Here is a 25,433-nt window from a genome sequence, read left to right as displayed (position 1 = left end):
AAAACTCTGCTGCCTGTATCCTAATTCTCACCAAGTCCTACCACCCCTGTGCTCGCTGACCTATACTGGCTCCCAGTCCAACAACGCCTCGATTTAAAATAAATTCTCATCCTTGTTTTCAAATCCCTCCATGGCCTTGCCTCTCCCTATCTCTATAACCTCCTCCAGCCTTACAACCCTCCAAGATCTCTGCACTCCTCCAATTCTGGCCTCTTGCGCAGCCCCAGTTTTCTTTGCTGCACCATTGGCGGCTGTGCCTTCAACTGCCCCAAGCTCTGGAATTCCCTTCCTAGACCTCTCTACCTCCCCCCATCCTCCTTTAAAACGCTCCTTAAAACTTACCTCTTTGACCGAGCTTTTGGTCATCTGTCCTAATGTCACCTAATGTGGCTTGGTGTCAAATTTTGTTTGATAATTGCTCCTTTGAAGTGCCTTGGGACCTTTTACTATGTTAAAGGCGTTATACCAAATATCACTGTGTAAAGAAGTTCATGCTAATCTATATTAAATTTACATTTCATGAATTTAAATTCATAGAATCATACAAATTACAGTACAGAAGGCCATTCGGCCCATTGCACTTGTGCGAGTGCTAGCTGTTCAGGTGAAGTGGTCTAATCCCATTTCCCTGATCTTGTCCTTTTAGAATCTTTTCCAAATACTTAATCTAGTTTCCTTTTTACATGATGTTTCAGTCTGCCTCAATAGTCACTTGTGGTAAAGCATTCTATGTCTTAACATTCTGTTGGGGAAAAAAAGCTGATTTGTTACCCATTTGTTCAAGTGATAATCCTCAGTCTATGCGTCCTGGCTAATGATTTGTCAACCAGTGGAAACAATGTTGCAGTGTCCTTTCAAAATCTTTCATCAGATTTCAGTGGCCCTAGTCAAAAAGAAGAAGGAGGCATATGACATGCATAGGCAGCTGGGATCAAGTGGATCCCTTGGAGTATCGAGATTGCTGGAGTAGAGTTAAGAGAGAAATCAGGAGGGCAAAAAGGGGACATGAGATTGCTTTGGCAGATAAGGCAAAGGAGAATCCAAAGAGCTTCTGCAAATACATAAAGGGCAAAAGAGTAACTAGGGAGAGAGTAGGGCCTCTTAAGGATCAACAAGGTCATCTATGTGCGGAACTACAAGAGATGGGTGAGATCCTAAATGAATATTTCACATCGGTATTTACGGTTGAGAAAGGCATGGATGTTAGGGAACTTGGGGAAATAAATAGTGATGTCTTGAGGAGTGTACATATTACAGAGAGGGAGGCGCTGGAAGTCTTAATGCGCATCAAGGTAGATAAATCTCCGGGACCTGATGAAATGTATCCCAGGACATTATGGGAGGTTAGGGAGGAAATTGCGGGTTCCCTAGCAGAGATATTTGAATCATCGACAGCTACGGGTGAGGTGCCTGAAGATTGGAGGGTAGCAAATGTTGTGCCTTTGTTTAAGAAGGGCGGCAGGGAAAAGCCTGGGAACTACAGACCGGTGAGCCTGACATCTGTAGTGGGTAAGTTGTTAGAGGGTATTCTGAGAGACAGGATCTACAGGCATTTGGAGAGGCAGGGACTGATTAGGAACAGTCAGCATGGTTTTGTGAGAGGAAAATCATGTCTCACGAATTTGATTGAGTTTTTTGAAGGGGTAACCAAGAAGATAGATGAGGGCTGTGCAGTAGACGTGGTCTACATGGACTTTAGCAAAGCCTTTGACAAGGTACCGCATGGTAGGTTGTTACATAAGGTTAAATCTCATGGGATCCAAGGTGAGGTAGCCAATTGGATACAAAATTGGATTGACGACAGAAGACAGAGGGTGGTTGTCGAGGGTTGTTTTTCAAACTGGAGGCCTGTGACCAGCGGTGTGCCTCAGGGATCGGTGCTGGGTCCGCTGTTATTTGTTATTTATATTAATGATTTGGATGAGAATTTAGGAGGCATGGTTAGTAAGTTTGCAGATGACACCAAGATTGGTGGCATTGTGGACAGTGAAGAAGGTTATCTAGGATTGCAACGGGATCTTGATAAATTGGGCCAGTGGGCCAATGAATGGCAGATGGAGTTTAATTTAGATAAATGTGAGGTGATGCATTTTGGTAGATCGAATCGGGCCAGGACCTACTCCGTTAATGGTAGGGCGTTGGGGAGAGTTATAGAACAAAGAGATCTAGGAGTACAGGTTCATAGCTCCTTGAAAGTGGAGTCACAGGTGGATAGGGTGGTGAAGAAGGCATTCAGCATGCTTGGTTTCATTGGTCAGAACATTGACTACAGGAGTTGGGATGTCTTGTTGAAGTTGTACAAGACATTAGTAAGGCCACACTTGGAATACTGTGTACAGTTCTGGTCACCCTATTATAGAAAGGATATTATTAAACTAGAAAGAGTGCAGAAAAGATTTACTAGGATGCTACCGGGACTTGATGGTTTGACTTATAGGGAGAGGTTGGATAGACTGAGACTTTTTTCCCTGGAGAGTAGGAGGTTTAGGGGTGATCTTATAGAAGTCTATAAAATAATGATGTGGAGATGCCGGTGATGGACTGGGGTTAACAATTGTAAACAATTTTACAACACCAAGTTATAGTCCAACGATTTTATTTTTAATCCCACAAGCTTTCGGGGGCTTTCCCCTTCCTCAGGCGGTGTGGAAGTGACAATTTCGAATCCTTTGTTATGTGATCTTAAAATGCGAAGGATTCGAAATTGTCACTTCCACACCGCCTGAGGAAGGGGAAAGCCCCCGAAAGCTTGTGGGATTAAAAATAAAATCGTTGGACTATAACTTGGTGTTGTAAAATTGTTTACAATTATAAAATAATGAGGGGCATAGGTAAGGTAGATAGTCAAAATCTTTTCCCAAAGGTAGGGGAGTCTATAACGAGGGGGCATAGATTTAAGGTGAGAGGGGAGAGATACAAAAGGGTCCAGAGGGGCAATTTTTTCACTCAAAGGGTGGTGAGTGTCTGGAACGAGCTGCCAGAGGCAGTAGTAGAGGCGGGTACAATTTTGTCTTTTAAAAAGCATTTGGACAGTTACATGGGTAAGATGGGTATAGAGGGATATGGGCCAAGTGCAGGCAATTGGGACTAGCTTAGTGGTATAAACTGGGCGACATGGACATGTTGGGCCGAAGGGCCTGTTTCCATGTTGTAAACTTCTATGATTCTATCATTTTGAATATCTCTAAGATTGCCAAAGAAGCATTTTTGAGCCCCTTACAGCTAACCATTCATTCCTGGTATGACTCTTCTGAGCCTTCACTATACCCTTTCCATGGCTTTAATATCCTTCTGATGATGGTGAGTCCAGAACTGCATGCAGTTCCTAATGCATACCCTCTAATTGGGGTCTAACAGGAATTGACTGTTGAAAAAAGACCAAGGTCCATCTAGTTCGCCTTCTGCCATCTTGGTAGCTGTATGATACAACAATAATGGAGTTGTTGACTAATCACGGTAATCAATCTCTATCAATTAGTCTACAACAGACCCAGACATAAGGTGCAGAAAACCCCAGTGGTGGTGAGCTCTGGGAACCATAGATCCGAAGTCACCTGTTCCTCCCAAGCATATTACACTTACATGTCATGTCTCAAATTACTCATATACTGTATCCCAAAATTTATTTTCTGAACAAAATCTATCTAATTTGCATTTAAATGAATCAATACCATCAGCAAAAACTTACCCCATCACCTAGCCATCTCTTATTCATGAAAATATATCCCTTTTAACACCATGTGCCTAAATTTTCACAATAATGGGATAAAATTGGCCTTCGCCAGTCACGGAAAACAAGCTCAGTGAATCAGCAGCCTGTTTTAAACCGCACCCGATTTTCTTTTCCATTGAAATCAAGTCTCTCATATGGCAACTTATCTTACGCCTTCTGAATATACATTACTGTATTAAGATACACTTTGACTAATTTAATTAAATTTTTTAAGGAACCAATCATGACCTGCCTTTTATAAATCCAAACTGACTGTCTCGGATTAGCCCAAGGCTTTTTAAGTATTTGCTAATTTCATATTAGACAAGAGTTTGGATATTCTGTCCCACACTTGCCTGAAAATTGGCATGATTGGTGAGCATAGGTGGAAACAAACTCAGAATGGCACTCCACTGAGTCTCCACTCACTACTGGCTTTTTTGTACTTCCCAACCAGAACTCAGCACTAGGCTGCCACCATGAGAGGGCACAATAAATCCCAGGATCCCATATGCTTTTTTAACAGCCTTTTCAACGTGCCTGCCACCTTCAAAGATTTGTGTATGTTCACCCCCAGGTCTCTCTGTTCCAGCACCCCCTTTAAAATTGTACCATTTAAATTGCCTCTCCTCATTCATCCTACCAAAATGCATCACTTCACACTTCTCTGCATTAAATTTCATCTGCCATGTTGTCTTCCTGTTGTTCATGTCTGCTCATGTGAAGGCAGGACTGATGAGATCATAATCCCTAAATGCTACAGCCAAGGTCTGAGACTCCTCTGGACCCTCCTATTCAGAGATATCAGCCTCCCCCCATGGCCCCTTCCTCCTAGCACTTGAGTTATGTTTCACCCAGTATCTTAATCTCTCTAACACTAGCCTCATGCCCTCAGGTGCTAGTAGCTTGACTGACAAGGGAAGTGAGGGAACAAATGACAGTGTGGGCAAAGGTGTTCTGACAGCATAGCAGCTGGAGTGAAATGGTTCCTCTTCCTCCATTTCATAACCCACTTCTGGAGGCATCTCATCCACATGTACGACAGAATTAATATGAGGCTTCTCTCTGGTTAGCTCTTCTTCATACTTAATGGTGCATTTATATCATTGTAGTGTCTGTTCTTATTATGGCCATTAAAGACTCAGGAAGCAAATGTAATTAATCCATGTAAACCTGGTTGTGCCATTCCCCAATAATCTCTCCATCTACACTTTTGGCCACTGGATGCCCATTATGCTTAGTTTTCTTCCTCATGGGGGTCAACTCCCATATATTGGCCACTGCCTCTCCATCACCCCACCCCCCCTTCCCCCCCAACATGGTCTTTCTCTTTTCGCATTATGGGCCATCTCCCCTGCAGAGTATATGACAGAACTGAATCACTCAGCTTATCAGAGTATTGGGAATGGTGCCCAGTAACTGCATGCACATACCAAAACTAATAACTGTGATACTCAGAGGGTTGACAGATGCAGTTTAAGTGAGATACACATGCCATGTCTGTGATCATGCATTATCCAGCTGGGATACCAGCTATGCGCAGTAGCATAGGAGTGTGGACACCACCATTGAAGCGTTCAATTCCACTGTGAGAGGTATCATTGCTCCAAGATGGCAATATACCATAAGAAAGACAGAAAGACTTGCATTTATATAGCGCCTTTCATCACCTCAAAACGTCCCTAAGTCAATGAAGTACTTTTTTGAAGTGTAGTCACTGTTGTAATGTAGGAAACTATGCTGGTTATATGACATTTACTGGGGTGGGTGAGACACTTACCTTGTTCATACTGGTCAAATCATTAAGTTTTTCTTGCATTGTGTTGCTGATGTTGTGATTATAGAGCTGGCACTAATAGCTTCAGCCACCTCTCCTCACTGTGGCCTGAGATGGTCTCTTTCCCGACATGCCAAACAGTCCTGCCTTTGCTGCCCTCATAGCTTCCAGTAATAATTTATTTACTTTGCTTTCATATTTAACTATACAAGACGTTAGGAAGTACTAAACTAAAACATATATATAATATAAGAGGCCAGGGGAAAACTAAACTTCAGGTAAACAAGACAGTAACTCTAAATAAAATGGACGGACAGCTAAGACCCATTGCCTGCAATTCCTGTGCCATGTAGGATCTCCAGAATGCTTCATGTGCCCTGGATAACCAGGTGTGCAAGAGGTGCCTCTGGCTGTTTGAACTCGAGCTCAGGGTTTCTGAACCTGAGAAGCAGCAGCAGTCATTGCAGGGCATATGGGAGGCTGAGAATTTCCTGGATTGCACGTTCCAGGAGATGGTCACCCCACAGCCACAGAGAGCTCAGGACAGTAAGTGGGTGGCCATCCGGCAGGGTAGGAAGAAGAGGCAGGCAGTGCAAGAATCCCCAGGAGTGTGGTACTCACCAACCTGTGAGCATGACGACACCTTGAAGGATCGCAATCTAGAACAAATCCATGGCACATTGGGGCAAATAACTGCAGAGGGGGACACAGTTATGTGTAGAAGTGCAGTGCTCATGGGTGATTCGATAGGGGGATAGACAGGCATTTCTGCAACCATCAACATGAGTCTCGCAAGGCAGACTAGGATGGGTTTGGAGTGCATGTGCATTAATGCACGGAGGGTGGCAAATAAGGTTGGTGAGCTGCAGGTGCAAGTTGCCACATGGGATCATGATATAGTGGCAATAATGGAGACCTGGCTCAAACAAGGGGAGGAATGGGAACTTAATATTCCTGGCTACAGTGTATTCAAGAAAAATAGGGAAGGAAAAAAAAGGAGGGGGGCGGGGTTAACAGTATTGATCAAAGATACCGTTACAGCTCTGGAAAGGGATGATATGCTTGAGGGTTCAAAGACAAAATCTATTTGTGCAGAATTAAGGAACAGAAGAGGAGCTGTTTCACTGCTGGGTGTATAATATAGGCCACCAAATAGTGGGAAGGAGACAGAGGAGCAAATTTGCAAGCAAATTTTAGAAATATGCAAGAACAATAGGGCAGTAATAATGCGGGACTTCAATTATCCTAATAAAGACTGGGACAGTAACAGTGTAAAGGGCAAAGAGGGGGAGGAATTCCTGAAATGTGTACAAGAGAACTTTCTTCATCAGTGTGTTTCTAGCCAATCCAGGAAGGAAACAGTGTTGGATCTAGGTCTGGGGAATGAAGTGGGGCAAATGGAGAATGTTTCATTGACAAGCATTTGGGAAATGGTGATCACAATATCATGAGGTTTAGAATAGTTATGGAAAAGGACAAGGAACAATCAAAGGTGAAAATACTCAACTGGAGGAGGGGTAATTTCAGTGAGTTAAAAAAGAATCTAGCCCAGGTGGATTGAAAGCAAGGATTGGCAGGTAAAACAGTAAATGAGCAATGGGAGGCCTTCAAATAAGAGATAGTTCATGTACAGAGTAGACACATTCCCACGAGGGGGAAAGGAAGGACATCCAAAGCCAGAACTCCCTGGATGACTAAAGGTATAGAGATTAAAATGAAACAGAAAAATGAAACATGATAAATGTCAGGTTCATAATTCAGTAGAGAACCAAGCTGAATACAAAAAGTGCAGAGGAGAACTGAAAAAGGAAATAAGAGGGGCAAAGAGAGTGTATGAGAATAGATTAGCAGGTAACATAATAGGCAACAGTAAAGTCTTTTATAGACATATAAATAGTAAAAGGATAGTCAAAGGAAGGGTGGGGCCGATTAGGGACCAAAAACGAGATCTCCTTGTGGAGGCAGAGGGCATGACTGAGGTACTGAATCAATATTTTGCATCTGCCGTCACTAAACAAGAGGATGCTGCCAATGTCACAGTAAAGGAAAAGGTAGTAGAGAAATTGGATAGGATAAAAATAGATAAAGAGGAGGTACTTAAAAGTTTGGCGGCGTTCAAAGTCACCTGGTCTGGATGGGATGCTTCCTAGGTTGTTGAAGGAAGTAAGAGTAGAAATTGCGGAGGCTCTGACCACAATCTTCCAATCCTCCTTAGATATGGGGATGGTGCTGGAGGACTGGAGGATTGCAAATGTTACAGCCCTGTTCAAAAAAGGGGAGAGGGATAAACCCACAAACTACAGGCCAGTCAGCCTAACGTCAGTGGTGGGGAAACTTTTAGAGACAATAATCTGGGACAAAATTAATTGGCACTTGGAAAAATATGGGTTAATAAATGACAGCCAGCATGGATTTGTTAAAGGCAAATTGTATTTGGCTAACATGATTGAGTTCTTTGATGAAGTAACGGAGAGGGTTGATGAGGGTAGTGTGGTTTATCTTGTGTATATGGACTTTCTAAAAGCGTTTGATAAAATAATGCACAATAGACTTGTTAGCAAAATTGAAGCCCATAGGATTAAAGGGACAGTGGAAGCATGGATACGAAATTAGCTAAGGGACATGAAGCAGAGAGTAGTGGTGAACGGTTGTTTTTCAGATTGGAGGGAAGTATACAGTGGTCGATATTAGGACCATTGCTCTTTTTGATATATATTAATGACCTGGACTTGGATATAGAAGGTATAATTTAAAAGTTTGCAGATGACATGAAACTTGGAAAAGTAGTCAACAGTGAGGAGGATAGTAACAGATTTCAGGAGGACATAAACAGAGTGGTGAAATTGGCAGACGAAATTTAATGCAGAGAAGTGTGAAGTGATGCATTTTGGAAGGAAGAATGAGGAGAGGCAATATAAATTAAATGGTACAATTTTAAAGGGGGTGCAGGAACAGAGAGACTTGGGGGTTTGCGTACAGAAATCTTTGAAGGTGGCAGAACAAGTTGTAAGGCTGTTAAAAAAGCATAATGTGGAGATGCCGGTGATGGACTGGGGTTGACAATTGTAAACAATTTTACAACACCAAGTTATAGTCCAGCAATTTTATTTTAAATTCACAAGCTTTCGGAGATTTTCTCCTTCCTCAGGCAAATGTTTCAAGATCTCCTTGAAGCCTACGCATTTATACATATTGAACAATAATACATGGTGTTTACAGACTGCCCCTGCAACTGCCCGTTGCCAAGGCAATCACCGTGTTCAGACAGAGAGGTGTTACCTGCAGAACCTCCGAATACACATTCAACAAAAAAACAAACAGGGAAAAAAAACAGAGAAAAAAAAACACAGAGAGAGGCAGAAACATCCGGAAGGCAGAGAGAGCCAGCAAATGACCCATTATATTAAAAACAGATAACATTTGTTCGCTGGTGGGGTAACGTGTAGCGTGACATGAACCCAAGATCCCGGTTGAGGCCGTCCTCATGGGTGCGGAACTTGGCTATCAATTTCTGCTCGACGATTTTGCGTTGTCGTGTGTCTCGAAGGCCGCCTTGGAGTACGCTTACCCGAAGGTCGGTGGATGAATGTCCATGACTGCTGAAGTGTTCCCCGACTGGGAGGGAACCCTCCTGTTTGGCGATTGTTGCGCGGTGTCCGTTCATCCGTTGTCGCAGCGTCTGCATGGTCTCGCCAATGTACCATGCTCTGGGGCATCCTTTCCTGCAACGTATGAGGTAGACAACGTTGGCTGAGTCACAGGAGTATGAACCATGCACCTGGTGGGTGGTGTCATCTCGTGTGATGGTGGTATCTGTGTCGATGATCTGGCATGTCTTGCAGAGGTTACCGTGGCAGGGTTGTGTGGCGTCGTGGACGCTGTTCTCTTGAAAGCTAGGTAGTTTGCTGCGAACGATGGTCTGTTTGAGGTTGGGTGGCTGTTTAAAGGCGAGTAGTGGAGGTGTGGGGATGGCCATAGCGAGGTGTTTGTCCTCATTGATGACATGTTGAAGGCTGCGGAGAACATGGCGTAGTTTCTCCGCTCCGGGGAAGTACTGGACGACAAAGGGTACTCTGTTGGTTGCGTCCCGTGTTAGTCTCCTGAGGAGGTCTATGCGATTTTTTGCTGTGGCCCGTCGGAACTGTCGATCGATGAGTCGAGCGTCATATCCCGTTCTTACTAGGGCGTCTTTCAGCGTCTGTAGGTGTCCATCGCGTTCCTCCTCGTCTGAGCAGACCCTGTGTATTCGCAGGGCCTGTCCATAGGGGATGGCCTCTTTGACGTGGTTAGGGTGGAAGCTGGAAAAGTGGAGCATCGTGAGGTTGTCCGTGGGCTTGCGGTAGAGTGAGGTGCTGAGGTGCCCGTCTTTGATGGAGATTCGTGTGTCCAAGAAAGAAACTGATTCTGAGGAGTAGTCCATGGTGAGCTTGATGGTGGGATGGAACTTGTTGATGTTATCGTGTAGTCTCTTTAGTGATTCCTTGCCGTGGGTCCATAGAAAGAAAATGTCGTCGATGTATCTGGTGTATAGTGTTGGTTGGAGGTCTTGTGCAGTGAAGAAGTCCTGCTCGAACTTGTGCATGAAAATGTTGGCGTATTGGGGTGCGAATTTGGTCCCCATGGCTGTTCCGTGTGTTTGGGTAAAGAACTGGTTATCGAAGGTGAAGACATTGTGATCCAGGATGAAGCGGATGAGTTGTAGGATGGCTTCCGGAGATTGGCTGTTGTTGGTGTTGAGTATTGATGCTGTCGCAGCGATGCCGTCATCGTGGGGGATACTGGTGTATAGTGCCGGGATCTTGGGTTCATGTCACGCTACACGTTACCCCACCAGCGAACAAATGTTATCTGTTTTTAATATAATGGGTCATTTGCTGGCTCTCTCTGCCTTCCGGATGTTTCTGCCTCTCTCTGTGTTTTTTTTTCTCTGTTTTTTTTCCCTGTTTGTTTTTTTGTTGAATGTGTATTCGGAGGTTCTGCAGGTAACACCTCTCTGTCTGAACACGGTGATTGCCTTGGCAACGGGCAGTTGCAGGGGCAGTCTGTAAACACCATGTATTATTGTTCAATATGTATAAATGCGTAGGCTTCAAGGAGATCTTGAAACATTTGCCTGAGGAAGGAGAAAATCTCCGAAAGCTTGTGAATTTAAAATAAAATTGCTGGACTATAACTTGGTGTTGTAAAATTGTTTACAAAAAAGCATATGGGATCCTTCGCTTTATAAATAGAGGCATAGAGTGCAAAAGTAAGGAAGTTATGCTAAACCTTTGTAAATAACAGGTTAGGCCTCAGCTGGAGTATTGTGTCCAATTCTGGGCATCACACTTTAGGAAGGATGTCACAGCCTTGGAGAGGGTGCAGAGGAGATTTACTAGAATGGTACCAGGGATGAGGGACTTCAGTTACGTTGAGAGAGTAGAGAAGCCGGGGTTGTTCTCAGAGCAGAGAAGGTTGTGGGCAGAATTAATAAGGTATTCAAAATCATGAAGGGTTTTGGTAGAGTAAATATGGAGAAACTCTTTCCACTGGCAGAAAGGTCGGTAACCGGAGGACACAAATTTAAGGTAATTGGCAAAAGAACCAGGGGTGAGATGATGAGAAATTTTTTTATGCAGCGAGTCTGGAATGCATTGCCTAAAAGGGTGGTGGAAACAGATTCAATAATAACTTTCAAACAGGAATTGGATAAATACTTGAAGGGGAAAAATTTGCAGGGCTATGGGAAAAAGGACTATTTGAATAGCTCTTTCAAAGAGCCAGCACAGCACGATGGGCCGAATGGTCTCTTTCTGTGCTGTATCAGGCTATGATTCTATTGTTGGTAAACTTTCAGCCAGGAATATACAAGCTATTCCACTATCCTCTTAGAAAGTCAGTCTATCACTTTGTCTGTTTAGCAGATTGGATGTTTAACATTATCTAATATGCTTGGAATGTATGAGCCAATCGCCATCCATAGTCATTGTCTTCCTTCTTCGGTTGTCTTAGTTTAACTAACTTTGCATATACAGTATCTCTCTGTATTCTTGCCTATCTGTGTGTTCTCAGAGAATTGAACTGCTAGGAAGGAAGGAGGAAATTGCATTTATATGGCACCTTTCACGACCTCAGGAGGTCCTAAAGCGCTTTACAGCCAATTAAGTCCTTTTGAAGTGTAGTCACTGTTGTAATGTAGGAAACACAGCAGTCAATTTGTGCACAGCAAGGTCCCACAAACAGCAATGCTATAATGATTAGTTAATTTGTTTTTGGTGATGTTGGTTAGCAGGGACATCGGGGAGAACACCCCTGCTCTTCTTTGAAATAGCGCTGTGGGATCTTTTACGTCCACCTGAGAAAGCAAGCCTTGGTTTATCATCTCCTCTGAAAGACAACACCTCCAACAATGCAGCACTCCCTCAGTACTGCACTGGGAGTGTCAGCCTGGATTATTTTCTCAAGTCTCTGGAGTGGGGTCTGAACCCACAATCTTCTGACTCAGTGAGAGTGCTACCAATTGAGCAATGGCTATCTGTTAGATAATAATATGAGACACATTACATGTCTACTTATGTCTAATTAAATATTTAACCTTTCAACAGAAGCACTGGAGAAAATGCAAAAAAGATTTAAAAGGATGGTACCAGAACATAGAGGGTACAATTATCAGGAAAGACTGATCAGGCTGGGGCTCATTTTTCTAGAAAAGAAAAGTGAGAGGTGACCTGATAGGAGTCTTTAAGATTATGAAAGGGTTTGATAGGGTAGATGTAGAGAAGATGTTTCCACTTGTGGGGGAGTCCAAAGCTTGGGGCCATAAATATATGATAGTCACTTATAAATCCAATAAGTAACTCCTTTACTCAGAGAGTGGTGAGAATGTGGAACTTGCTACCACATGAGGCGAATAGCATAGATGCCTTTAAGAGGAAGCTAGATAAGCACATGAGGGAGAAAGGAATAGAAGGACATGCTGATGGGGTGAGATTAAGTAAGATGGGAAGGAGGCTCGTGTGGAGCATAAACACAGGTATAGATCTGTTGGGCCAAATGGCCTGTTTCTGTGCTGTAAAATTCTATGCAACTTCCGAGTTCAATACTTTTTGTCCAAAGGCCTTTCTTGATTGCAAAAAAGTGGAAAAGGTTGTGAGCCTATGTTCTCAATATAGGGAAACCCACCAGCATTAGTGTCACGGGTCCACTAAAGGCGACCATAGCCAGGAATTAATAATGCTTCCTTTAAAAGTGATTCACAAAACAGCTAGTAGGCCAGACTGGTATAGATGATAAGTTGATCTGAAAACCATAAGCTTTTTGTAATCTAAATTTACAATCCAGAAATAAAATGAAAAAAAGTGTAAATACTGACTGGAATGAAGTGAAAAACTAAGCAGTCCTGATTTGAAAACTTCAGACTTTAGCTGCATCCTTCATTTTCTTGTCTGTTTCTCCCAACCCCACTTTTCACTTAATTCCCCTCCATTTTGGAGCATTTTATGTGTGTGTCTGTCCCATGTCTTTTGACTGCCTCACTGACATGATCTTTGTATATCATTCATCAGTTTTTCCACTCTTGCCAGTTTTCCGAACCAGCTGTTCACAGGCTATTAAACCCATTGCTTGCCTCTCAGTGACAGGAGTCAGCATGTCTGACTTTGATCTGTTTTTACTCACAGCCATTTTGTTCAGTTCCATTTAGGAGCTTGCTTATCTTCCTGTTCTGATGAAGATTTTATATCCAAAGCGTTAACCTGTCTTTTGCCTTTTGGCATACTGACAGATCTTATTTCCAGCATTTTCTAAATTTACAATTCATGTTTTATTTTCCATTTTAGTATTTTCTGTTGTGATGATTTGATTTAGTTCCTGTTTTTTAAAATAATTCTTCGGGATGTAGGCATCGCTGGCAAGGCTGGCATTTAGTGCCCATCTCTAGTTGTCCTAGAGAAGGTGGTGGTGGGCCTTCTTCTTGAATTGCTGTGAGATGAAGTGGTGTTAGGTTGGGAGTTCCAGGATTTTGACCCAGCGATTATAAAGGAACGGCGGTATATGTCCAAGTTGTTTGATGATGGTGTGTGACTTGGAGGGGAATTTGGGGGTGGCGGTGTTCCCATGCTCCTGCTGCCCTTGTTCTTCTAGGTGATGGAGGTCACGGGTTTGGGAGGTGCTGTCGAAGAAGCCTTTGTGAGTTGCTGCAGTGCATCCTGTAGGTAGTGCACACTGCAGTCACGGTGCGCTGGTGGTGGAGGGAGTGGATGTTTTTAAAGCTGATTTTACCTATTTCTCCCTTTTATCCTTTTCTTCTCGTACTTCATATTTTGTGGTAATTTTTTGTTGTTTCCCTGATAGTTTGCTTGTTCAGTATTAGTGGAACTTTTAGTTCAGTCTTTCATATCTATCCGGTTTTATTTCTCAATTTGCCATTTAGATTATATACATCGAGTTACATCAAGTCTACAGCAAAGAAACAGGCCATTCGGCCTAACTGGTCTATACCGGCTTTAATGCTCCACACGAGCCTCCTCTCTCCCTACTTCATCTAAGCCTATCAGCATATCCTTCTATTCCTTTCTCCCTCATGTGCTTATCCAGCTTCTCCTTAAATACATCTATGCTATTTGTCTCAACTACTCCTTGTGATAGCGCGTCCCACATTCTTACCACTTTCTGGGTAAAGAAGTTTCTCCTGAATTCCCTATTGGATTTATTAGTGACTATCTTATAAGATACCCTCTAGTTTTGGACTCCCCCACAAGTGGAAACAATTTCACTACTTCTACCCTATCAAATCCTTTCATTATCTTAAAGACCTCTAACAGGTCACCCCTCAGTCTTCTCTTTTCTAGAGAAAAGAGCCCCAGCCTGTTTAGTCTTTCCTGATAAGTATATCCTCTCAGTTCTGATATCATCCTTGTGAATCTTTTTTTCACCTTCTCCAATGCCTCTATATCCTTTCTATATTATGGAGACCAGAACTGGGCCCAGTAATCCAAGTGTGGTCTAACCAAGGTTCGATACAAGTTTAACATAACTTCTCTGCTTTTCAATTCCAGAAATGAACCCCTGTGCTTGGTTTGCCTTTTTTATGGCTTTATTAACTTGCATTGCTACTTTTAGTGATTGGTGTATCTGTACCCTGAGATCCCTTTGCTCCTCCACCCCATTTAGATTCTTATTATCCGAGCAATATGTGGCCTACTTATTCTTTCCACCAAAATGCACCACTTCATACTTACCTATATTGAAATTAATTTGCCAATTACATGCCCATTCTGCAAGTTTATTAATATCTTGCATTTTGACGCATTCTTCCTTTGTATTAATTACACTCCCCAATTTGGTGTCGTCCGCAAATTTTGAAATTGTACTTCCGATTTCCAAATCCAAATCGTTAATGTAAATTGTGAACAACAGTGGCTCTGATACCGATACCTGAGGAACATCACTTCCCACTTTTTGCTAGTCTGAGTAGCTACCCTTAACCCCTATTCTCTGTTTTCTGTTTTGTAGCCAGCTTGTTATCCATTCTGCTACCTGTCCCCTGACTCCACATGCTCTGACCTTAGTCATGAGTCTACTATGCGATATCTTATCAAAGGCCTTTTGAAAATCCAAATACATTACATTTACTGCATTACACTGTCTACTCTTTCTGTTGTTTCTTCAAAGAATTCAATAAGGTTGGTCAAGCATGACTTTCCCTTCTCAAATCCGTGCTGACTGTTCTTTATTATATTTTCATTTTCTAGACCTTTTTCTATTACATCTTTGAGTAAAGATTCCATTATCTTTTCTACCATCAACATTAAGCTAACTGGTCCGTAGTTCCCTGGTCTTGTTCTATCTCCCTTTTTAAATATAGGACTAACATTAGCTGTCTGCCAGTCCTCTGGCATTATTTCATTTTCTAATTCATTTTCATATATATGTAATATTGCCTCTGCTATCTCTTCCCTCACTTATTTTAATATGCACGGATGCAATCCATCTCCGGACCAGGGGTTTTATCCTCTCTAAGTTTGATTAATTTTCTCAATTATCTCCCCCCTTCTATCTTATATGTCTTTATATCTTTTAATGTCATGCCCATCTTGTTAGTCTCCCTTGGAAATACTGAGGCAAAGTAACTATTCACTATTTCTGCCATTTCGCTGTTATTACCTGTGAGTTTATCTTGTGTATCCCTTAATGGCCCTATCCCCACATTAATTTTTCTTTTGTTATTTATCTGTCTGTAGAATACTTTACTATTTCTTCTTATATTCCTTGATAATTTAATTTCCTAGTTCCTCTTTGCCTTTCAAATTGTTTTTATGACTTCTTTCCTAACCTCTCCTTTATTGTCTATGTACTTAGCTTATGCCTTTTTCTTTAGTTTCAATTTTACCTGTATCTCTTTATTCATCCATGGTGTTTCATTATTGGCTAGTTCTTGCTTTTCAGAGGAATATATTTCTCCTGAACTCTATTGATTACCGTTTTAAATATTTCCCACATCTGTTCTATCTCTTTGTCAACATTTTTTCCAGTTTACCTTCCCTAGTTCCACTCTCATCCCCTCAAAATTAACTTTTTTCTAATTTATTACTTTGGTCTTTGTCTTAGTTTTGTCTTACTCAATCCTTATTTTAAACGTTATTATGTTATGATCACTATTGCCTAGATGTTCCCCTACGCTTACTTCTCTTATCTGCTCCGGCTCATTTTCCATTACAAGATCCAGCAGTGATTCCTCTCTTGTTGGGCTTCTCACAAACTGGGTAAGACATTGTCCTGTACACACCGTAAAAACTCTATTCCCCTTTCCCTTTTCCCTACCTCTTCTTGCCAGTTTATTTGGGGATAGTTGAAATATCCTTCGCTTATTACTCGATGTTTATTACTCATTTCATAGATTTGTCCACATATTTCATCCTCCACTTCCCTTCCACTATTAGGTGGTCTGTAGAATTTACCTATTAACATGATCGCTCCCTTCTTATCCTTTGTCTCAATCCATATGGATTCTGTTTCTATCTTAATATTACTTATGTCCCTTTTTTCTTCTGCCATTATGTTGTCTCTAATTAGTACAGCTACTCCACCCTCCCCGCTTCTTCTTTCCCTATCCTTTCCAAATATGTTTTATCCTGCAATATTTAACTGTCAGTCCCTGTTCTTTATGTAGCCATGTTTCAGTTATCCCTACCACATCTGACTCCTTGCTATGAATTATTGCCTCCAGTTCCCCCGTTTTGTTTCGGATGCTGTGCACATTGCTGTACAGGCAATTTCATTTGTTTTTAATAATTGTTCCCCTCACTTTATTTTTAACAGCCATTTTGTACATATGTTCTATAACTGTATTTGTTCCCTGACCTTTAATGTTACCCTTATTCCTTACCTTGGTCTGACCTTTACTCTCATCTCCTATTTCTTGGATCTTCAGATTTATGTTATTTTCATCCGATGCCTGCCTGATTTTTTTTTTATCCTTTGCTACTGATGACCTCCGTGCCTCTGTGATTTTCCTGTGTATCATTTCCTTCCCCCCACCCCTCTGCACCAACTCACTGGGAGCTGGCTCGCCCTCGCGGGAGGCGGGGTTTACCCACAATCCTCGCCGAGCTGAAAGCGCTCTATCTCCGCTGCAGACGGCAGGTGTGCGCAGGCGCCGATGGTTGGTTGGTTGGTTGGTTTGCGCAGGCGCCGTTGGTTGGATTGCGCAGTGTGTGTGAGATGGCGGTTGACTGGCTGGGTTTCGGGTATGCGGCGCTGGTGGCGTCAGGCGGGGTCCTCGGCTATGTCAAAGCGGGTAAGAGTCTAAGGTGCTAGTGACCAGCTCCGCGGGAATGCCGTTAAATCCGCAATTTAAACTAACCGTGTTCTGTACTTGACGCTGTTCACCTCTGCCCGGTGGGTGGCCGTGCCCTCGGTGCTGCACTGAGCCCAATGGAGCAAGAAGGTTCCCCCCGCCCCCGCCCCCGGCCTGGGGCGACTAATCCAAACACAGCGTGGGCCAGCACTGGGAGCGCTTCAGGACAGCCTCCGAGTCTGTGCTCCAAGAAGGGCAAAAGTGAACAGGGTTCCAGCTCCTGATCACTCAGCAATCACCCCTGTCGGAGGTGCATGTTTGTAGATGTTGGGGCTCAGTTGTAAATTTGAAAATCAATTCATTAACCAACACTGAGTTGTGAGAAATGGCCATTTAGGGCGATGCGGTGGAAGGGAGCTGGTGCCTGAGGTGCAGGGCGATGTGGTGGAAGGGAGCTGGTGCCTGAGGTGCCGGGCGATGCGGTGGAAGGGCGCTGGTGCCTGAGGTGCCGGGCGATGCGGTGGAAGGGCGCTGGTGCCTGAGGTGCCGGGCGATGCGGTGGAAGGGAGCTGGTGCCTGAGGTGCCGGGCGATGCGGTGGAAGGGCGCTGGTGCCTGAGGTGCCGGGTGATGCGGTGGAAGGGCGCTGGTGCCTGAGGTGCCGGGCGATGCGGTGGAAGGGTGTGAATACCACTACCAGTTCTCACATGGGGAGAGGACATAGAAGAGTGAGCCAATCTTTAAGGATTGCTTTTAGGAAATTGTGTCGCACAGCATAAAGCAATTGTTCATTTTTTTGTTCATTTGTAAAAGCTATGAAAAATAACAAACTTACATTATTTAACATCCTTCATTTTCTCTGCTCCAAAGAACTAAAGGTGTGATGGCCCTCTATTGTTGGGGACAACCCAATTATATTTCCAATCTAAACTGATCTGACAAATCTCTTTGTTCTATTCCTCTCAATAATGGTGGGAAAACCCTTTATTTTAAATGAAGCATTTTCTTCCAGTGGGCTTATTGAATGTTATTTCACCCCAGCAGCACCTGCACCATTTCTTCTACATTGTTCTTATGACGTGAATAGAAGATGCCACATTTTAAGCTCTATGTCCCAGCTTCACATGTCAAAGAAGCTAAAACAGTGTCTGTGCCTAAAAATAACTTTACATTCAAAACCTTTTCAGGAGAAGTGGCTTAAAAAATGTTTCACATAACTCGTGACTCTGGGTTGTGTATTAACTTTTGACAAAATTATGGAGTTACATGGTTATTGGGTTATTAATTTGCTGTGCAATATAACCTATTGCCATTTTTTTTGTGTACTAGGATGGCTACTGCAAAATTAGGTTCAAGACTTGTAACTGAACATTTTAAAGGTTGAATTTGTTCTTATTGTACTGGGTTTTGTAGTTAACATTTGAAAGCAGCTTTACAGACTACTAACCTGAACCTTTACAGAGGGTGTGTAACAGTCACTGTCCCTTTCTGTTATCTGATGAGTACAGAACAATCATTGTATATCAGAGTACAAAAATTTGCAACATAGCAGTTTGCCAATGGCTTTGTAAAAGGCTGTTTGACTGAAGATAACAGAGCGGAGCCAGATGTACTATAGCAAAATACAGTCTGTTTCTCCAACAACTGAAGTAAAATAAATCAATAGTGTCAGTAATCCGTTAAATTTATTTTAGATTGCGTATTTCAAGGACCGCAGTGTAAATTCATGATGAGTTGGGTTTCCACATCATAAGAGAGGTCAACGTGGCTTGGTTTCACAATGAAAGGAGCCAGCTGACTGCAGGATTTGTTTTCTCAATTATGAAAGTTTTAATTTGAGGACTCTCCTGATGGCTTAGTGGGTTTATCTAGTCAGGAGCTGAGCCATACAAACAAGGAAGGCCCCAGCTCAGTCTCTGGTTTGAGCTGAGTTAACTGATTTCAGTCAGGGCAGCAGTAGGGGCACTTGCCATCCCTGGCTTAGGGAGGGGATATCGATCAAAGTTCCCACTCATGTGGATTGTGTCCTCATCAAACATTGGGTGAAGACAGAATTGGATTTGCATGTGATGCACCTCAACCTGCAGGCAGATTGCTTGCCAGCATTCACAGTCTACGCTCGTACATCAATACTACTTAGGTGGAGTATTGGGGTACCCATGGAATCATACCCGAATAAGAAGGTTCAACATAACTTCCTTGCTTTTGTGCTCTATGCCTCTATTTATAAAGCCCAGGATTCCCGTATCCTTTTATAACCGCTTTCTCAACCTGCCCTGCCACCTTCAAAGATTTCTACACATCCAGGTCTCCCTGTTCCTGCACCCGCTTTAGAATTGTACCATTTAGTTTATATTTCCTTTCCTCATTCTTCCTGCCAAAATGTTTCACTTCGCACTTCTGTGCATTAAATTTCATCTGCCATGTGTCCGCCCAATCCACCAGCCTGTCTATGTCCTCTTGAAGTCTCCTCAGTCCTCCTCACTGTTCACTACACTTCCTAGTTTTGTGTCATCTGCAAATTTTGAAATTGTGCCCGGTACACCCAAGTCCAAGTCATTAACATATATCAAAAAAAGTACTAAAGTTACAAGTATTGATTTTGTGGTATCATGAATGATGAGCACAGTATTCTAAAGATGTGTAACTTCACTTTTTATAGTGTTCTCCAAACTAAGAAATACTGAGAAATTACAGCAAAGTCTCTGCCTCATTTAGGGAGATAAGTTTCAATGTGTGCAGTCCCAAGCACATGGCCTCTTGTTTTACCCAGCTGTCTTTGCATGCTCATGAATGAGAAGGGAACCTTGTGTTTGAAATTCCAGTATTAGAGTCATTGTCTTTCTCTGTGGGAGCATATTTTCAACATGTGTATGGAAAATGTGTTTATGGGCTTTGGTGATTCCTGTGTGGCATGGTTCAACGAGGCTGTGGGATTAAATATAAACGGCAAAGAAACTGATGGGCAGAGAGGTTTTTTTTTATTCGTTCTTGGGATTTGGGCGTCGCTGGCGAGGCCGGCATTTATTGCCCATCCCTAATTGCCCTTGAGAAGGTGGTGGTGAGCCGCCTTCTTGAACCGCTGCAGTCTGTGTGGTGAAGGTTCTCCCACAGTGCTGTTAGGAAGGGAGTTCCAGGATTTTGACCCAGCGACGGTGAAGGAACAGCGATATATTTCCAAGTCGGCATGGTGTGTGACTTGGAGGGGGACGTGCAGGTGGTGGTGTTCCCATGTGCCTTTGTCCTTTTAGGTGGTAGAGGTCGCGGGTTTGGGAGGTGCTGTCGAAGAAGCCTTAGTGAGTTGCTGCAGTGCATCCCGTGGATGGTACACACTGCAGCCACAGTGCGCCGGTGGTGAAGGGAGTGAATGTTTAGGGTGGTGGATGGGGTACCAATCAAGCGGGCTGCTTTGTCCTGGATGGTGTCGAGCTTCTTGAGTGTTGTTGGAGCTGCACTCATCCAGGCAAGTGGAGAGTATTCCATCACACTCCTGACTTGTGCCTTGTAGATGGTGGAAAGGCTTTGGGGAGTCAGGAGGTGAGTCACTCGCTGCAGAATACCCAGCCTCTGACCTGCTCTTGTAGCCACAGTATTTATGTAGCTGGTCCAGTTAAGTTTCTGGTCAATGGTGACCCCCAGGATGTTGATGGTGGGGGATTCAGCGATGGTAATGCCGTTCAATGTCAAGGGGAGGTGGTTAGACTCTCTCTTGTTGGAGATGGTCATTGCCTGGCACTTGTCTGGCGCGAATGTTGCTTGCCACTTATCAGTTACTGACTGACCCTATCTTGAAGATTAAAGAAAGATCTTGCACTTATATAGTGCATTATCATGTTCTCAGGACATCCCAAAGTGCTTCACAACCAGTGGATTATCTTTAAACGTGCATCTGCTATTGTTCTATAGGCTGCACAAAGCCACAATGTTTTGCAGAGAATTGCATTGTTATCTTGATTGCTCAGTAATTAATAAAATGTTTCTTTTGCAACCAGGTAGTGTCCCTTCTTTAGCAGCTGGCCTGTTATTTGGGAGTGCAGCAGGGTTTGGTGCCTACCAGATCACTCAAAACCCCAAAAACATATGGTTGTCTCTGAGTGAGTATTCTGACCACATTTCTTGTGAATTTGTTCATGTATTGTATATTGGACTTTCATATACCTGCAAGAAAAAGTAAGGAAGGTGCTTTCTGCTGTTTGTAGGGACTGTTATCTTCAGAGTGTGCACCTGTAATTAAAAGCATGTTTGAAAGGTCCGCTTGCTGCTATGGCTACCATTCTTTGAACAGTTATATGTATTTCGGTTCTCCTGGAAATGGTGGTGTAAACCAAGGGTGTAAAATGTGGCCCTCGAACCCCCAAAAGCCAGGCACCTCAATATTGTGCTTACGTCCCTTTGTTGGTTTGTCCTGTTTCAATGTGGTGGACCTGGTAGTTAGGGAAGGGCTGTTTTTGGTTCTGTTTTCTCATTGGTGAATAAATCCTCAATCAGAACAAGACCTGATGTGGAGATGCCGGTGATGGACTGGGGTTGACAATTGTAAACAATTTTACAACACCAAGTTATAGTCCAGCAATTTTATTTTAAATTCACAAGCTTTCGGAGGCTTCCTCCTTCCTCACCTGAGGAAGGAGGAAGCCTCCGAAAGCTTGTGAATTTAAAATAAAATTGCTGGACTATAACTTGGTGTTGTAAAATTGTTTACAAAGAACAAGACCTGTTACTATCAGGAACTTGAGATATATGCAAATTAATGGGAAAGTGGATATAAACTTCATATATGGTCCTCAATAAGACAGGCCAATTGTGATTTCAAATTTGAGAAATAAAAATTACTTGCAGAATTTTCATTTTACCAATTTTCCTTTTTTAAACGCCACAATATAGCTGCTGTAACTTATATTGTATCATTGACTACTGATGACACTTTTAATTTCTATTCAATTTTAAATTGGTGCAGAATGAGTGGAAAAACCATTCTCAAGTTGGTAGCACAAGTGAAGGTTGGGAAAACTTTAAATATCCGTGTGTGTTTATGCCCATATCCTCAATGATGAGCTGCAGCCAATCTTTGACTCGTACAGGACTGAAGAGGCTTTAAGTGAATGATCCCCTAGAACTAAGCTACTTCCTCGTGTATTTGGGCTGCTACCAATGTAATATTTGCTCTTTTTTGATTCCCAGCTGTTTTATTGGTGTACCTGTTGCCACTATCCACAATTTATTTAAATTGTCTTCCAATGAATGGGTAACACAAGAGCAGAGATTGAGACATATCTGGTCAATTTTATACTTCTCACTCAGTTATTTTGTGTCTTTTTATTTAAAAGTTGCTTCAGGAGCACTGACTGGAATAATGGGAATGAGATTCTACAATTCAAGAAAGTTCATGCCTGCTGGTTTAGTCGCGGGAGCAAGGTAATGATCTAGATCACCCTGTGTACCCAACAGGGGAGAGTTGTGTTACTGAGGAGATTAAAAAATTGATTAAGATTCACTGTAATTGCATTTAAATATGGGCTGAAAAATCTTTGATGAAAGTACGAATTGCAAAAGCCTGCCCCTTTTTGATAGATGAACTACAAACAGCTACCTTCTCACCATATCCCTGAATCTCTTCCATCTCCATCTGATTGTCTCTTCAGCCCATTTACACCATCTGTTTCAATGCCCTTCCCTAGTAACTTATTCCATAACTCTTTCACCCTCTGGGTGAAAAAGTTCCCCTGACTTCCCTTATTATACAGTGTCAGCTGTGGCTCAGTGGTAACATTCTCGCCTCTGAGTCAGAAGGCTGTGGGTTCAGGTAGCACAAGTTCAAGGTTCAAGTCCAGGGACTTGAGCACATAATCTAGGCTGACACTCCAATTCAGTACTGAAGGAGTACTGCACTTTTGGAGGTGCTGTCTTTTGGGTGAGAGGTTAAACTGAGGCCCTGCCTGCCCTCTCTGGAGGTAAAAGATCCCATGGCACTATTTCTAAGAAGAGCAGGGGAGTTCTTCCAATGTCCTGGCCAACATTTATCCCTCAACCAACAACACTAAAAACAGATTATCTGGTCATTTATCATATTGCTGCTTGTGGGACCTTGCTATGCACAAATTGGTTGCTGTGTTTCCTACATTACAACAGTGACTACACTTCAAAAGTACTTCCTTGGCTGTAAAGTGCTTTGGGATAGTCTGAGGTCGTGTAAAGTGCTATATAAATGCAAGTTTTTCTTTACTCCTAACTCATTTTTAGTTTGTGTCCCCTGGGCTATGAACTCTTCATCACTGTGAATAGTTTGCCTGGATCAGCATTGTCAGTTCCTTTCATAATCTTGAAAAAGTCAGTTAGACCACCTCAAAGTCTCTTTTCCAGGAGAACATGACCAACTTTCTCAACCTTTTCTCAGAACTGAAATTCCCCAAATTCATTCTGCTGAGCCTTTGTGGAATGCTATGTCACAGGCTAGGGTGTGGAACTCCTTTTCACTGGGTAGGGCATAGAGCTAAGGGGCCACGTTCAAGCAGAGATAAAAATGCAAATGAATCCCAACTACTGACTAAGTGAATTTTGTGCTCTGAAATATGAATAAAGTATTGATGCAGATTATAAGACACTTGACTATAGTTTCTTGAGGCTTACATTCAGAAAGCTTTGTTTATTATAAGTACAATTCCTACTGTTTTGACCCTGTATTCCTTTACAAAGTCATCCTAGGTGAGAGGCTTCAATGATTGAGTGATTTGTTGGGCTACTCCATGGCTGGCCTGTGCAGTTGAATCACTTTTCCTGATTCCTGAAACAAAAAGGCCTCTTTTAGTACATAAAGGTTGTCATGCAGTTTTCCTTCCAGCTGGCTATATTTTTAATGTGCGTTGCAATGTTGCCAAGAATACTTCTAACTTGTATAATGTTTTTTTCTGATAAACGAGATGTAGTGGGATACATTAGATGCCTAGACAAATCCTTTGGTTTCCATTCAGTTAAAAAGATGAGGCTGTCCAATTTTTGCTGGATGCCATTTTGGAAGCATGCTTCATGTAGTTATGACTGCTGCAAACTTGCAGGTGCTTTCTGTGCCTGGCTTGTGAGGTTGATCCTGTGCTGGTGTTTCATTTTTTTAAAACTGCCGGTAGACTCCATTCTATTTTCTAACATTTAGTGGACCTGTTAGAATCTCAGTAGGTACTGTGGGGGTGATTTCCAGCTTCACCACCTGGACACTAACCTAGTGGAGCGATCGGCCACCTGTTTGGCCGATTTTCATCCCGTTGAAATGAATGAAATAAAAATCATGAGGGCTGTACAATGGGTGAGCAAGCTGCTCCACCTGGTCGGTGAAGCTGAAAATTGCCCCTGATGTATTTACATTCCATTACAGCCTGTAATTGGGGAAAAAATTAACTGGGATCACTAAGTATACAAAACTCCATAATCCAATGTGTTCTGGACCCAATTATTGCATATACCATCAATTAATAACCTACACTGAAACCACATGATATTGACTAAGACGTTTCCAGGTAGTCTTGGTCACAGCTTATTTTTGCCAAATTGTAACAGTTGCGGTTGAAAGAAGCCCCCTATTTATTCAATAACAAACTATTTTACAGTGTTTTTAGGATGTATGTTGAGTTTCATGCTTCAACAAGTTGTGTATGTTTTCCTTTATTTAATAATAATTCTTGTGTGTTCCTCCCACAGCATTCTAATGCTTGGAAGACTTGGTCTAAAAATGTTCACAAAACCCCATGAATCATGAACCTGTATCTTTTTAACAAAGGAGTTTTGTATAAATGTGTCCTGAATCACTGATTATTTTTGACATTTATCATGTGAACCTACAAACTTTAAAATTTACTGAACTGACTCTGTGCCTGTAAGAAATGCAGAACTTGCTCCAATAAACCACCTGATTCAAAGATGTTTTGGTTGTTTACAAGCTTGGTTTGTTATTGTGAAATTTTCTACTGAACCTGTGAAAAACATCCCCTCTACAACGGTACTAAAAATCTCTAGCACCTGGAAACAGCACCATGTTTTGTGCAAGGTTTTTTGAAAAACAGATCTCTGTTGAATTGTGAAAGGAGATATGACACTTAGAAATGTTTATGAATTGTTCACAAATTGGGCTATGGATTGAATAGGTGAAGTGTTCAGTACTATAAGAGGAAAAGCCCTCCC

At 42.4% G+C, this 25,433-nt stretch overlaps 2 protein-coding genes across 3 annotated transcripts in view; one reads left to right on the top strand and one right to left on the bottom strand.

Moving 5' to 3' along the window:
- Positions 1 to 17,158: 17,158 nt before the first annotated feature.
- Positions 17,159 to 25,175, top strand: tmem14ca (transmembrane protein 14Ca). Its single transcript, XM_068001750.1, has 4 exons — positions 17,159 to 17,265; positions 21,257 to 21,358; positions 22,592 to 22,679; positions 24,954 to 25,175. The coding sequence occupies exons 1-4, from the start codon at positions 17,190 to 17,192 to the stop codon at positions 25,009 to 25,011; spliced, it is 324 nt and encodes a 107-aa protein (XP_067857851.1). The 5' UTR covers positions 17,159 to 17,189; the 3' UTR covers positions 25,012 to 25,175.
- The window catches only part of mak (male germ cell-associated kinase), a 136,214-nt gene continuing 134,652 nt past the window's right edge, over positions 23,872 to 25,433 (bottom strand). For both annotated transcript variants that reach the window (XR_010966607.1, XM_068001747.1), the window contains one exon: positions 23,872 to 24,045. Coding sequence is in view for 1 of the 2 variants with exons in the window: in XM_068001747.1 (XP_067857848.1) it covers positions 23,963 to 24,045 (83 nt within the window). In the remaining variant the exon portion in view is untranslated. The remainder of the gene's footprint in view (positions 24,046 to 25,433) is intronic.

This window comes from Heptranchias perlo, chromosome 2 (assembly GCF_035084215.1).
Source record: "Heptranchias perlo isolate sHepPer1 chromosome 2, sHepPer1.hap1, whole genome shotgun sequence".
NCBI classification, from domain to species: domain Eukaryota; kingdom Metazoa; phylum Chordata; class Chondrichthyes; order Hexanchiformes; family Hexanchidae; genus Heptranchias; species Heptranchias perlo.
This window is presented reverse-complemented; position numbering and strand designations above follow the sequence as displayed.

Excerpts from the sequence above, each read along its gene's own strand:
- tmem14ca (XM_068001750.1), top strand. The coding sequence starts at position 17,190 with ATGGCGGTTGACTGGCTGGGTTTCGGGTATGCGGCGCTGGTGGCGTCA. Across the intron at positions 17,266-21,256 it reads CCTCGGCTATGTCAAAGCGG|GTAGTGTCCCTTCTTTAGCA; the intron begins GTAAGAGTCTAA and ends TTTTGCAACCAG. Across the intron at positions 22,680-24,953 it reads GGTTTAGTCGCGGGAGCAAG|CATTCTAATGCTTGGAAGAC; the intron begins GTAATGATCTAG and ends TTCCTCCCACAG.